At 52.4% G+C, this 13,852-nt stretch overlaps 1 protein-coding gene across 3 annotated transcripts in view; it reads left to right on the top strand.

Moving 5' to 3' along the window:
• Nucleotides 1-13,802, top strand: part of LOC148677372 (guanine nucleotide-binding protein subunit beta-4) — a 35,581-nt gene extending 21,779 nt beyond the window's left edge. For all 3 annotated transcript variants that reach the window (XM_088621631.1, XM_088621633.1, XM_088621634.1), the window contains 9 exons: nucleotides 3,542-3,659; nucleotides 3,855-3,893; nucleotides 4,464-4,570; nucleotides 5,372-5,435; nucleotides 5,648-5,810; nucleotides 5,923-5,989; nucleotides 6,755-6,956; nucleotides 7,398-7,614; nucleotides 8,223-13,802. In XM_088621631.1, coding sequence (XP_088477757.1) covers nucleotides 3,603-3,659; nucleotides 3,855-3,893; nucleotides 4,464-4,570; nucleotides 5,372-5,435; nucleotides 5,648-5,810; nucleotides 5,923-5,989; nucleotides 6,755-6,956; nucleotides 7,398-7,614; nucleotides 8,223-8,329 — 1,023 coding nt within the window. In that variant the 5' untranslated portion in view covers nucleotides 3,542-3,602 and the 3' untranslated portion in view covers nucleotides 8,330-13,802. The remainder of the gene's footprint in view (nucleotides 1-3,541; nucleotides 3,660-3,854; nucleotides 3,894-4,463; nucleotides 4,571-5,371; nucleotides 5,436-5,647; nucleotides 5,811-5,922; nucleotides 5,990-6,754; nucleotides 6,957-7,397; nucleotides 7,615-8,222) is intronic.
• The last annotated feature ends 50 nt before the right edge of the window (nucleotides 13,803-13,852 follow it).

Here is a 13,852-nt window from a genome sequence, read left to right on the forward strand (position 1 = left end):
CAGTGTGCCGGAAAGCTGCTCCTGAGGATTGAAGCGGTTTAGTTTAGACTCTGGAGTCCTGAACTAACAACTGCATCTCTTCCTTGGAACCCCTGATCTTAGTTTTTGTTTGGGCGTGGATTGACTTATGAAGAAAATGCAGAAATAAAATTAGATTCTCCTTTAGTCTCTTCTGGCACTAATTGGGAATAATGTTCAAATTGTTGTGGTACTTTCAGTACTGGCTAGAAGGTGTCTCTTCATGTGTGTAGACTCAGGACTTAAAGTGGTTGTTAAATGACAGGATTACACTCATGAAGACAACGTGGTTTATACATGTAGCTGTGCTAACGATGCACTCTGCTTAGTTGAGAATTGTGATTTCATGAACTCCAATTTAAAAGTAGGCAAAGTTCTCCACATTATCTCTTATTTAGATTTCTAAATATAGCCTACTAATTAAGTCTTTAATTTTTAAGGGAAAAAACATTCTGTGCTGTAACAGAATTGCTCCTGATAATTGAAGAGCCCTTCACATAAACTGTTAATCCGAGGACATTTGGAAAATTAACTCGTGTTTCAAGTTCTCCTGTAGCACGACAGGAATAGGTGGCGATAGATGGGTGTTCGAGTAGGGCTGTGAAGAGCACGGCTCCGGATTTAAAACCGATGGACTGTCAACATTCGTGTGTTGGAAACCCATGTGAGTGGATAGTTCGAGTTCTGTGTGTTTGTGGTCTGGCTTTTGTTTGTGTTCATTTTCCATGACAAAGAGGAGATAGTTTCTGAGCAGCGCGCCGGTCATTCTGACTGTGCTATATGATCAGACAAATACATCTACGGTTTAAGCTTTTGCAGCTTTTATTTTTGTTGTTGCATTTAATCTTGGGACATCCCTTTTAACTGACTTTGACCCGATTCTCCTCCTGAAGCTCTAGATTGCTCGAACGAGGTCACTGGTTTTCACGGTCGCCTCCCGGTGCCTCTGCTTCTGCCGGCTGCTCGTTCCTCAGCTCCGCTGCTCGTTCACCCTTGGCGCGGATCCTGCTTCCTCCCGCGCTCCGCGATAAACTGTCCCTTCAGAGGCCGCAGCCTGACCTCGTTCACGAGGCGACCTCGCCCACATGTCTGTGCTGAGTGAGCCAGCCTTTGGCTTAATGTTCTTGAGGAGTAGTGGAGGGGGGGCAGGCCAGTTCCTCCTGACCCCAGTGAGTGACGTGCATTTCTCTCCAGCTGGGGTTCGCCTGGCGGTGAGGCTTTGAGAGGTTTTGCAGGGTTGAAGGAGGGGGGTGTGCACGCGCTTTGGAGCTGAAGCCTTGGTACTGAGCTGGACTGGTGGCAGAGGGACACCGATTCCAGTGTGCTGATTGGGTATGCGGAGGGTAGGGGGCGGGGCTCGGCTGTTACAGGGTGGGACGTGGGTGTGGGCGGGGCTCGGGCTCAAGTGGGCGGGGCTCGGGTGGGGGCAGGGCCACTTCCTGTTTTGTGCTGTAGGGCTGCGTTGTCGAAGGCCCCTCCGCCACAGATGAGCAGAGTGCAGAGGCAGGAGGAGCAGCGTGACCCGGAAAACCAAGGTCATGTCCCCTTGCCTGTCCCGTTGTGATGCTGCAGAAGTGGGGCAGGGCGACAGGCAGCGGGAGTGAAGCTCAGTGCAGGGCACAGGCCTGCGGCTGCGTCCTGTGGCCTGGAGTGCCTTGGTGCCTCTCGTGGGCGTGGAGGCGGGGCTTTGAAGTCTGTACGCTGACCAGCTTCCCAGAGCGTCTGTTCTTTAAACGCAGAAGCTGTATGTGAGCCGACAGTGCAGGGAGTAGGCTCAATCCAGCGAGAGCCCTTTTGTTTACAGGGTGGCGGTGTTTATATAGAAATATAAAGGCATCCTGATTATTCTCTAGCCTGTTTTTGTTTGTTCCATCTGTAGTGCAAATAGCCATCCCGTATCCTGTATGAACTACTTTTAAAAAAAAAACTTGGTTTTGGAAGTAATTTTTCTCTCGAGTGTTTTTGGGACCTCGTTAGCCGTCGGTCTGTGCTTCAGCGGCGCCGGGAGCGGAGGGGTCAGCCTTGCGGGGGTGTGGGTGGGGCACAGGGGGGTCCGGCAAGACGACATCGCTGTCATCCCCACTCGGCTCTGCTCCTCCTCCGCTCGCTCCCTCCCTCTGCAGGAAACACCGGATGTATCCAGGCTGCAGCATGAGCACTTCTACAAACTAGAGCATATCTCTTAGTTCTTTGATAAGAAATGTCAAATCGACCTCTGTTTGAAACGATTAAGGCCCGTTTCTAAGGGTAAGCAAAGAAGTGGGTGAGATGTGACGTGCGAAGGCACTGTACCTGCTCTCTGCAGTCCGGCACAACCAAAACAGACTTTGCAGCAGAGCACAGCCTTGCCTTCTGAAAGCCAGTTACCATGTTTGACACAACTGCGGTGTGAGTGAACTGGGTGTTTATTAGAAGTCTGAGCGGAGACTGATGGCATTTGAACCCCCTTCCTTTACATCCAGTCCCCTCGTTCCATAAAAGAGAGGGAGTTTGTTCTCCTCCGGGTCCAGACTCTCCGCTCTTCCTCCCCCCCGGGTCTCTGCCATGTGCTCCTGTCCGGCCCCCGGAGCTCGGCAGCGCCTGGCGCCGGCTTGCCCTGGATCCGAGAGCGCCGGCTGCGGTCAGGCGTCTGCCAGCGCTCGGACGTCGGCGGGCACGATGAGCCAGGTGGCAGCCCCAGCCCAGACCGGTCTCCCGGGCCGGCGGCGGCTCTGCTCCGACGGGGGGGTAGTGGAGCTCAGCCTCCGCCTGCCTGCCGCTTGGCCTCTGTACAAGGCGATGAGCAACTACTCTTCGCTGCCTCCTCCTCCTCTCCCATCCCTGAGAGGCGTCTTGGCCTTTCTCTCTGCCGCTGGGCAGGGGCTGCGTTGCAGAAAGACACCTGTACAGGGAGGACTGGGAGCGTAGTGGTTTTAATCAAGGAAATCATCATTATTTTTGTAATCTTCGATGTGCATAAGTGCCTCAGTCAGATGAAACAGTTCGGGGACAAAGGACAAGATGCCTTTCTGAATAAAAGTGGTTTAAATAAAGTGAAAGGGAGAGGATTTTAAAAGATGATATAAGTAATGCTAGGATAAACACCACCCTTTCTTCCTTCCTCTTCTTCTGCGCTGCTTGTCCCTTACAAACGGTCTCCCAGCCTGACACTAAGCACACAGAATCGCCTCCCTCTTCGACGCAGAGGTGTTCTGCGATCTCTTGTTCATTTTGGACGACTAAAAATGAATACGAAAGTTTGTTTTTTTTATCGCGAGATTGCAACAACACGCCGGAACCAAGCAAAATGGAGGTCCGTGACAGCTCAGAGCTGTTCAGCACTCCGGTGGAACCAGGCACTGGCCAGACCAACTTCCGAATTTGCGTTTCATTTCTATTTGAACAGAAGCTGCAGGCCGCTTGCAATGTGGGGGTTGCAAAGCTCGTCTTCTGTCTGGGTAACTACAGTATAAAGGCATCGATAAGGTATTGAATATAGTAGGTGATGTTGGGATTTGTCTGACGGGCCTGTGCTCCCCCGCAGGTGCCGGTGAGCAGCTGCCCGAGCGACGCAGACCCCGCCCCGAGCGCGCGCGGACGGCACCATGAGCGAGCTGGAGCAGCTGCGGCAGGAGGCCGAGCAGCTGCGCAGCCAGATCAAGGTGAGGTCGCCGGCGTCCCGCTGCGGCCTGGGCGGGAGGGGGGCGGTCTCGTTCCTCCGTCCTGCCCAGCCGTGCGGCGAGAGCTTTTCTCAGTCGCCCGGGTGGAACCGCGGACTGGTTGCTAATGAGCTGTTCCTGCAAGGAGTCCTTCCTGCAGCTGACTGGCCACTGGCCCTCTCTTCCTCTCTTCCGCAGGATGCCAGGAAGGCCTGTAGCGACTCCACCCTGTCCCAGGTAAGCCCCGCTGCGCTCGCGCTGCTGGGAAGCTGTGGCGTGTCTCACGTACAGGTGGTCCCTGCACGGCCCCGCGCGAGCCGAAAATGTGCGCCAGTGGGGACGAACTGGTGTGTGATGCATTCGTGCCGGATTATTACAGCAAGATTAGTACCGTAACAATTCAGAATTCCTCTTGTTATATTAATATTGCGGCGTATGGTACTGTAACGTTCTGTTTCCCGGTGATGAGCAACTTGAACTGGCCTTTCCTCCTCCCCCTAAAAAAGGGAGAATCTGACCTCTTCCTGTCTCAGATCAGGGAGCGATACCTCTTAGCCCCTCTTGACGAGCAGCTCCTGCTAATTACTGAGGGCTAGAAACCCCTGTGAACCTGCAGTCCTGCTGCTGCTCGAACTTCTCCACCCACAGGCCCCTCTCTGAGGAAATTAGGAACGACCGCTCCAGCACTTTAATAATAATAATAATAATAATACTGAAATTCAAGAAAAGAGCACCACAAAGAAAAAACGTTACGTCAAGTAAATTCATTCCTGTTGAAGCCAAGATTTCTTCATTTTCTTTTCCCAGATCACAGCTGGCCTGGATTCGGTTGGGCGCATTCAGATGAGAACAAGGCGCACTCTGAGGGGTCACCTGGCCAAAATCTACGCGATGCACTGGGGCTCCGACTCCAGGTCCATACCGGTCTCTCTCTCCCCGGCCTCCCGCTGGCTCGTCCCCGGAACTGGACACGGGCTGTTTAAAGGGGCCTGTTTAAGCAGCGGAGGCTGGACGCTGTGTGGCATTATTGCACAGGCGTGGGCTTCTGTCTGACTGAGGTCTTCTATAAGAGCCATACTGCTGCGCTGAACCACTGAGGCCGGGAGCCCTGCTTGCAAGCTCTCTCAGTTCTCGGCCTCTGTGCAGAACAGCTTTTGTCGCTGCAACATTTTTCAGTAGTTCAGTCGACAGTTTAGAAGAGAATTAGAAGGGGTGTTTGTAATGTCTTCCCTCGTCTTCCAGGCACTTCAGGTGTGTTTGTGCTCTTTCCTCCAGTTGGGAGCATCTGGAGTAAAGGCAGATCAGTGCTTTTGAAACTTGCTTTGAGGACTAACCACCTGGTGTTAACCAGCCTGGTGCACTGAAAGCCTCAGGGTTCACTTTATACTGAGCCTCTGGGAAGGTGCTGATCATTTTACTTGGACCTGAATGCGCTTTCACAAGATCATCTGTGTCGATTTACATAAATTGGTGAATTCGTAGTGATTTCACTCTGTTCATTCTTCTGCCTGTTCAATTGTAAACGTAGATTTCTGCTGGACCTGATGTACTTTTTAATTGATAAGAAGAGAAAAACTACAATAGCCTAGAACTGATAGTGTTATTATTTTTAGGTAGAATCGCAATCCTTGGCCATCAGAGAGTACGTCTAACTTTGGAACAACAATCTGTCCTCTGTGTTTTCACAACATCTGTTTTTTTTTATTTCTGAACAGATTACTTGTCAGTGCTTCTCAGGATGGCAAATTAATTATTTGGGACAGCTACACGACAAACAAGGTAAGGATTCCTTGTTAAAGGGCATTTATTCGTCTTAATCCCGGATGTGTTTCTGGTGCGATGGGTGTCTTTTAGATGACATTCGGTGGATCACGTGCTTTTTTTTTTAATATACTGCATTGAGCATAAAGCTTCTGTGCAGTTTAAAACTTCCAGCTGAGGTCTTGTGGCCCTTGTGGAGTTGGTAAGCTGCGATTCCCTGCTCTCTCCAGATGCATGCCATTCCTCTGAGGTCATCCTGGGTCATGACCTGTGCCTACGCCCCCTCTGGGAACTACGTGGCCTGTGGCGGCCTGGACAACATCTGCTCTATATACAGCCTGAAGACCAGGGAGGGCAACGTGAGAGTCACCCGAGAGCTGCCCGGGCACACAGGTAAAAGTCCCGCGACGATCGTGTCCTCCGCAGAGCGCTGCGCGTTGTTTCAGTACAGTGCACCTGAAATGTGCTTTCGAGCTAACGAGTTTTGTTTACTTGTTTGTTTCAGGCTACTTATCCTGCTGTCGCTTTCTGGATGACAACCAGATTGTCACCAGCTCGGGAGACACCACCTGGTGAGTCGCCGCCGCCTCTCGTGTGCAACCCGGGGGCTGAAAAGAGATTAAAAAAAGAGAGATAAAAGAGATGGAGCTTCTCAAAGGCTCCTTAACATGGGTCTGTTTCCCCTGGAAGAGAAGAAAAGACCTGTGTGGCAGACTGTTATGCTTCAGGCGCTCGGAGCAGCTGATTACTTTTAACTCTGCATGTCAGCCGTCAGAACTTTACTCCAAAGCAGTTGTGAGACAATCAGACCTTGATTCTGCCTCAAGTTCAAATTTCCGCAGCTTGTAAGACCTAAAATAGCTCCATCTATTACAGAATGGGATCCGATATCACTCATCTCTTAGTGGGATTACAAGTATAGAAGCTAGCAATGATTTCAAGCGTCTATTTTTCTATAACCTCCTTTTCTGACGTGTGACCTTCTCGCTGCCATTTGAAGTCTTTGCTCCAGCTGACTGCTACTTATCGAAGTGATCTTCCCCCACTTTGGCTAAAGTGCCAAAGAAGACTGCCGTGTCACAGAGTCTTGTACACCACTTGATTAGATCACCACCAGCACACGATTTTCTAAGTCACCTTTTCACCCCAACATAAAAGCATGTGAGGCTTGTTCCTCCATTTAATGTAAAATCATAAGGGGCTGGGAGTACTCCAGACGAGTGGACCTTCATACGTGTTCTGCAGAGTGAGATGATAGAGGGTTAAGAGACTGGAAAGTGCGTTTCTTCCGCGGTCTTCCTCGTGGTCGCTGACGGCTCCCCTGCCCTGGTTTGCAGTGCTTTATGGGACATCGAAACCGGCCAGCAGACGACCACGTTCACGGGCCACACGGGCGACGTGATGAGCCTGTCCCTGAGCCCCGACATGAAGACCTTCGTGTCGGGGGCCTGCGATGCTTCCTCCAAGCTGTGGGACGTCCGGGACGGGATGTGCAGGCAATCGTTCACGGGCCACGTGTCCGACATCAACGCTGTGTGTGTGAGTACGCGGGCTGCGGACGCCTCCCGGTTCTCGTTCGGCTGGGAGGGTAGGTAACTCTACCAGAGAAAGCTGAACGTATAAAAATGAAAGATTTGAGGTGACGGGGGTCATTGTGCGTGATGCTGGAGTGAGGCTGTCGTCGTTTCTGGAACATTGTTGTTAGGAGGGGTTAAGTGGTGCATCATTGGGTGAAGCTTGGCATCTGTAACATTCTGTAACAAACCCTGCATTTGCATCAGGAAGAATGATAGTGGTACCTAACGGGTTATCATGCCGTAAATGCGAATGTGTGGCGGTGGAGTGTCTTCGTCTGTCTCCTGCTCCAAGAGGGAAATGGCTGACATTTTTCAGCGAGTTTGGATGCAGGGCGGGCACATGGCTGTTGAAGGCTCACGGTGGGTTTTAAATAGCTGTTTTTCTGCTGCCGTTGCTGTCCAGTTCTTCCCCAACGGAAATGCCTTCACCACGGGCTCGGACGACGCCACCTGCCGGCTCTTTGACCTGCGCGCGGACCAGGAGCTGATGATGTACTCCCACGACAACATCATCTGCGGGATCACCTCCGTCGCCTTCTCCAAGAGCGGCCGCCTGCTGCTCGCAGGCTACGACGACTTCAACTGCAACGTGTGGGACACGCTGAAGGGAGAGCGCGCAGGTGAGGGAGTGGGCGGGGCCAGGGGCACTGGGGCGGGGCTGAAGAGAGCGGGTGGGTGAGGGAGTGGGCGGGGTGAGGGGCACTGGGGCGGGACTGAAGGGAGAGTGGGCGGGGCCAGGGGCACTGGGGCGGGTCTTTGCAGGGGGTTTCACTGTCCATCAGTTGAGGCTTGGATGCAGTTTGCTGGCTCAGCACTGCAGTAGAGCACCAGATGGACAGAAAGCAGAATACAGCCCTGATCAAGTCGGGGGGGGGGGGGACTGCTGGCATATCAAGGTCCTAATTTACCTGGAAGGACTGGACCAGGGCGGGGCGAGGTCCTCACATCAGTTCCCCACTCCTGCTCCCCTCTTGCACACCTGCCTGTTCTTGTGTACAGGATGGGAGCGTGCACATCTCCCCTTGCCGTTTCCGAAACGCACTGCAGGGCCCCACCGGGTCGCCAGAGCCGCAGTCTGAGCGAGGGCTCGGCGGAGCACCCTCCCTCCCGCCGCCGGGTGTCCTCCGAGCTCCGGGTTCGGCCCCAGGGGCTCCGGCTTTGTGCGGCCGCGCTGTTGGGGTTCAAAGAACAACGGGACCCCCTGACGCTCTCCGTCTTGCCCCCCCAGGTGTCCTCGCCGGCCACGACAACCGAGTGAGCTGTTTAGGGGTCACGGACGACGGCATGGCTGTAGCCACGGGCTCATGGGACAGTTTCCTCCGGATCTGGAACTAACTGGCGGGCGCGGCTGGTGGGGGGGGTGAACCACATGGCCCCCCCCCCCGCGAGGTGGGGGGAGGGGGGGTCACTGCCGCAGCCCGCGGCTGTGCGAGAGTAACATTCTTTCTACCTTTCCAGGTGAAGTTTTTTCTATTCACTTACTACACAAGGCTTGCAGTACATAGTCCAGGCAGAGGAGGACATGAGAAATTAACCCTGGCCGTTCACTGACATCTGGCAGGGGCTAGCATGTTACCATGGTGACCAAGAAGCTAGGAGCCAGTCATTGTTATATAAATATATATATGTATTTTTTTTATATATAGTTCTTTTGTTTATTGCCCACTCCCTAAATGTTTGATTTATTTTTTCTGCTTCGCTCAGTGTTTTTTTTTTTTGTACATATCAGAATGTACACCTGATAGTAGCCAATCAGAACGTGCTTGTCGGTGATTTTTTTTTTTTTATATATATATATACGCATATATATAAAACATCCATTGTCCTTTTTATAGATTTAATTCAGTATTTTCTGAAAGAGGTTAGCCCGGTCTTTTTTTTTTTTTTTTAGTTGCCTGGTTGCCTGAAACTGATGACCAGTGGTCAATGAATTCAATACTGATCAGTAACCCCCTAACGGAATATTAAGAGGGAGACAATGACCTTTCACCTGCTTCACCTGCAGATGGTAATTGTATGCCCTGGGCAAAGCATTTGGCTGGATTTTGTGGAGACGGGGCAATTGAATGTGTATGTTTGTATTGTAGTATCACACCATGCACATGAAGTTAGAAGTGCTAGTGGTGTGTCTTGCAATAATGAATCGACTGCTCTGTCTTTGTAGTCCAGGCCCACTTGCGCAGCGAATGTCCCAGAGGTCTGGTTCCCTTCTCTCGCTGAGAAGAGGGGAATACCGACGTAGAGACCTTCCCCTTACGGTCTGAGGGTTTGGATGGGGGCTGGTCCAGACTGACCGTCCCCGGGGGTGCGGACAGCTGCTCCTCCAACAGGGGGCGCTTGTGGGCGGCGCCCTCCTGTCCCCGTCGGTTCTCGGGTGCTCCACCGCGGCACTGTTAAACAGAGTCCGCCCCCGTCCCCCAGGAATGTCCACCTCACGGGTTCAGAGCCACTGGGGAGACGACCCGTCCCGGTGCTGTTGACCGTGGAGAGCGCTTGAGGTGGGCCTCTGCTTTAGGACCTCCCTCTCGCTTCTTACCCCCGGGCACCGCTCCTGGCTTGCTCCTCGCCGAGACGCCCCCCCCTCCCCTCCCCGTTACCGCCGTGCGCGCTGGCTCGGTAAAGGCGAGAGACCGGCGCGGCCCCCGTGGCGATGAGCAGCGGAGGTGCAGGACCCGCACGGAGAGCCTCAGAACCCTCCCGGGGCCCGTTTTGGAACACGGCCTGCACGGCTCTGCCGGGGTCAACGGGGGGACTCGGTGAGGAAGTGCGCGCCGGCGGAGTCGGTATTGCTGGTCTCGTGGCCGAGCGCAGGGGCTGGGGGCCGGCGCGCTGCCCTGCTCGGCCGCCGGGTCCCACGGCCCCACTCCTGCCCTCAGCACCCCCTCGTCTCCGGACCTCCGCGCCGGCCACCCCCCGGCCGAGGACCCCCGTCCCGCGGGTGCAGTTCTCGAAACCGTGGCCTGAGCAGTCGGGTTTGTTTCAGCCGCCAGCCCCCCCATCGTCGCCCGGCAGGGGGGGCTCGTTGGGGCGGCTCGTGCCCTGCGTCTGCCCGGCCCGTGTCCGTCGGGCGCCGCGCCGCGCCCTCGCCGCCGGGCGAGACGTGTCCGCGTGCAGCGCCAGGCCCAGGCGCAAGAAAGGCGAGCGGAGGGGTGGCTCTCTCCCGCTCGGAGTGGCGCGTCCCATCGCTCCTCCAGCCCCCTTTCCTTTTGAAGAGCTGGGTTGCTTTCTGCACTTAGACGAACACGGTTATCGTATTTATTGTTCATGAAGAAATCCTTTTTACAGTCGGGTAGTATAATTAGTTGCGGTTTTGTGTTTTTAGCCAACAGTTCCCAAATTATTTTTTACTCTCCGGGAAAAAAAAAAATCTGCATAGATTGACGATAGAACGTGGCTTTTCCAGAAAGAGATGCTTTTAGGTAAACGTGATGTAAGATGTTGCGGTTCAGTGTTGAAAAGATCCTTACCGTACTGTGTGGTCAACCTGCCCTTTTTTTTTTTTTTCCAAGGCTACGCTTTGTGCCAAAATTATACCCTCATTGAACACTGAAGTGGAATTACACAACAGCTGCTTTGTGCCACTTATTTAAGGTCTGTTTGTATTAATGTTTTTGCTTACAAGACTGAACAGAAAGACCAGTGCCCTAATGCTGATCCAGTATAAACGTATCTTGAATGTGTTAAATGCTTGGAAGTTAAATTCATGAGTTGCCTAAAATGATAAAGACATCTAACGAGAATGCCCAGCTGGGCCCCAGCACAGCTCTTTGCTTAAGGTGCAGTGGTGAATATCCAGTTCAGTTCAATAGAAATAACTTTCATGGGTAATTCTGCCTTTAAACCTACTACAGAACCATGCTCAATCTTACTAATAGCTCTTGTATAGCTGTGGCCTTGCTGGAGGTTCTTCTTTGAATCACATTAGAGGATGGCCTTAAAAACTGAAAGCAACATTTGTTCTTCTCAAACTCCCTGCCTCGTGTAGGGTTAGAGCTGGGTTCTCCCTGGTCAAGTGGCCAGTGTTAAAGCAGAGCCTTTCTGACCCTGGGATGACCTGGGGTGTGTCTAGTGTTGTGTGATGTTGGATACTGCAGTTTTCTGTTAAATAATGCAACAGTATTAAAGTTCTAACGATGATAAAAGGGTATCAATCACATTACATATGCGTGTACAACACACAGCGTTTTGTTAGAAATGGGACAAAGGCACGCAAAGATCAAGCTCACTTTTTAGTTTTTTTTTATCTGACCTGTTTATGTAGCTGTGGTGAAGGGTTATGGAAGCGTGTGTAAATGATGAAAGAAAAGCAGCAGTACTTGCCAAGCGGCAGGGCTGGGGCCACTGTGGGCTTACCCCTGCTGTAGAGTGCAGACAGTGTGCTGCAGGCCCTCCCTCCCCGGGCGCTGGGGAAATGACATGGGGGGGGAGGCTGGTACCCCACATCCCTGGTGCATTTGAAACAGAAGCGAGCCCCCCTCCGGTGTCATTCATGCCAACCCAAGGTCGCCTCGAAATGAATATGAAACAAAATTAGTCATTCAAGCAACTGCGTCATAAGCCATTTCAAGGTTTCACTTTAGTCCTGTTAAGTCCTGCCTCCTACTGCTCAAATTCTATACCGGTTCATGTGATTCACACGCCTCCTGCGGCCCTTTCGGTTCCCCTCTCCCGCTCCTACATACCTGGGCCAGGCAGCTGACGTCTTCCCGTTGGCATGGTGCGCTTGGAGTTGCGTGATGATGATGATGATGGTGGGGGGGTGTTGAAAAATACTTGCTTCAGCCTCCTCCTCTGCTCCCTTAACCCCTCCCTGTTCCCTCTGCGAGCATCGCTCAGTTGTGTCCAGAACTGGCACGCAGAGAGAAATGGCCAAAGCCTGCGGTGAAGGGCAAGCAGACTGCGAGGCCCCCTGGTGGATAACGATGTAAGTGCAGATTTGGCCATCGTTGCCACCAGCTTGACTGAATACAAGGGGCCCGGGAGCCTTATTCAACTGGTCCCGCCCTTGTTAAAGATCAGACGCCGTCTCTGCACAACACAAAACAGCCCCTTTCAGCCTGGACCAAGAGATGGCATTTCTGCCTTTTTCTTTTTTACTTTCTCCACCTTGTTGATGGTCATCAATTTAACCAGCTTTTGGTACAGCTGGGCGCTGAACAGTACTTTCAGTGCAAAAAAAACATCACTGACCACTTTATAATGCATCTGCTGCGAGGAAGCTAATCACTGGGCTTGTTCAGGCAGTGTTGAGCAGCCTGAGGTGCAAAGGGTTTGATTTTGTCGAGGCGGGAGGCTGGCAGTGGGAGACTCGTGCAGAACGAGGGCCTCCTGGTCCTGCTGAGGCCAGTTTTCAAGAACTGCTCCCTCTCCGGCCGCTCTCGTCAAAACCTGACCTGCTCGTCAACCCTCTGCAATAACGAGTAATAAGAGCGCGGCCAGTTCAATAATCCCTCCCCCCCAGCGGTGCAAAGCAAACTGTTGTCACCTCTGTCGTGTGCAAGAAGTCTGGCAATCGGGGATTCTAGTTTCCCCATTTTATGAGTGAGAGGGGAGGCACAGCAGTAGGGCTGAAGCAAGACCTGAATCCAGACCCTTGAGGTCGAGACCACGAGGGGAGTTCGGGGGTTCGATTGACGGACAATAGAGCCTTCTCGTCCTCTCTGGACCTTCACATGATTTTCACACAGCTGGGGTCTCCATGTTCTGGGCAGTGTGGTTTTGTAGAGGGAGGGGTGGGGTCAGTTTTAATCCCCATGCCCCAGGCTGCCTCCCTCAGTGAAAGCAGATCCCAAGGGAGGGGAAAGTATTAGTCTGACCCTTTCAATAACTGCATTTAATGTTTTTTCCAGTGGGCTACCCCCTTTTTTTTTACCTTGGTTCCTGGTGTAAAATTGGTAGGGCCCTGGTCAGTGGGGCACACCCCTGTCCTGAGAGGCTAGTCCCTGTCTTCGAGGGCTACTCCAACCATTGACTCCACCCCTGCCCTCCCAGAGGCCCTGGGCCTGCCCCTGACCCCACCTACTCCAGTCTGCCCCTATCTGGGACTAGTCCCCCCCAACATCAACCCCCCCCCCAGGCCTGCCCCCACCTGAGGGAGCTAATCCCACACCTGTGGTCCAGCAAGGCTGGTCACAGCAGCAGGGCAGGAAGGGCTCAGAGGCTCCAGGGCTTCAGCTAGCAGACATCACCCCCCCCTCCTCGCTGTGGTTGATGGACAGAGGCCTGCCTGGCCTGTTGGCCTCGAGCAGCCCGGACATACACGGTCACGCTTTAGGGGCTAGAGGGGACAGCACAGGGCCGAGGTGCCGACTGTCCAAGCTTGGCTGTCCATTGCTCGTGTTGTGCGTCATTACCACAACATTAACACTGTTTAAGTAACAATGCACTGCCTTTTGGCTCTTGTATGTACTCCCAACAAAGTCTTATTTTTTATTTTTCCAATGTTTTTTTGAGCCAGTCAGAACCAGGGACTTGGTGCCACCATTTTCTCTTACAGTGCTCTTGTGTGAAATAATTATAATCACCTGCTACCAGATAACTTTTTTTTTCCACAACAGATTTTTTTCTTTGTATTTGTACAGTGGCTCGGTGATACTGATATGTTGCCATGACTTGATATTGTAACCAATAAAAAAAAAAAGAAAAAGCTTTTAACCAAGGCTGTTGTGTTCAGTGTGTTCACTATGTTAAGAGATTGTAAGTTTATACTCTTCAGTGCAAATTTGTAGCAACAGAGCTTTTATAAGATTGTGACTGATAGGCACACGTGTAAGAAATCCACCTGCAAATAAACCACTAAAAAATAAAAGTGCTTTGTGTGGTACATCCTTGCTTCTCAGAGAAGGCCGAGTCTCTTAC

Source organism: Lepisosteus platostomus, chromosome 2 (assembly GCF_059453375.1).
Source record: "Lepisosteus platostomus isolate fLepPlt1 chromosome 2, fLepPlt1.hap1, whole genome shotgun sequence".
Lineage (NCBI taxonomy): Eukaryota > Metazoa > Chordata > Actinopteri > Semionotiformes > Lepisosteidae > Lepisosteus > Lepisosteus platostomus.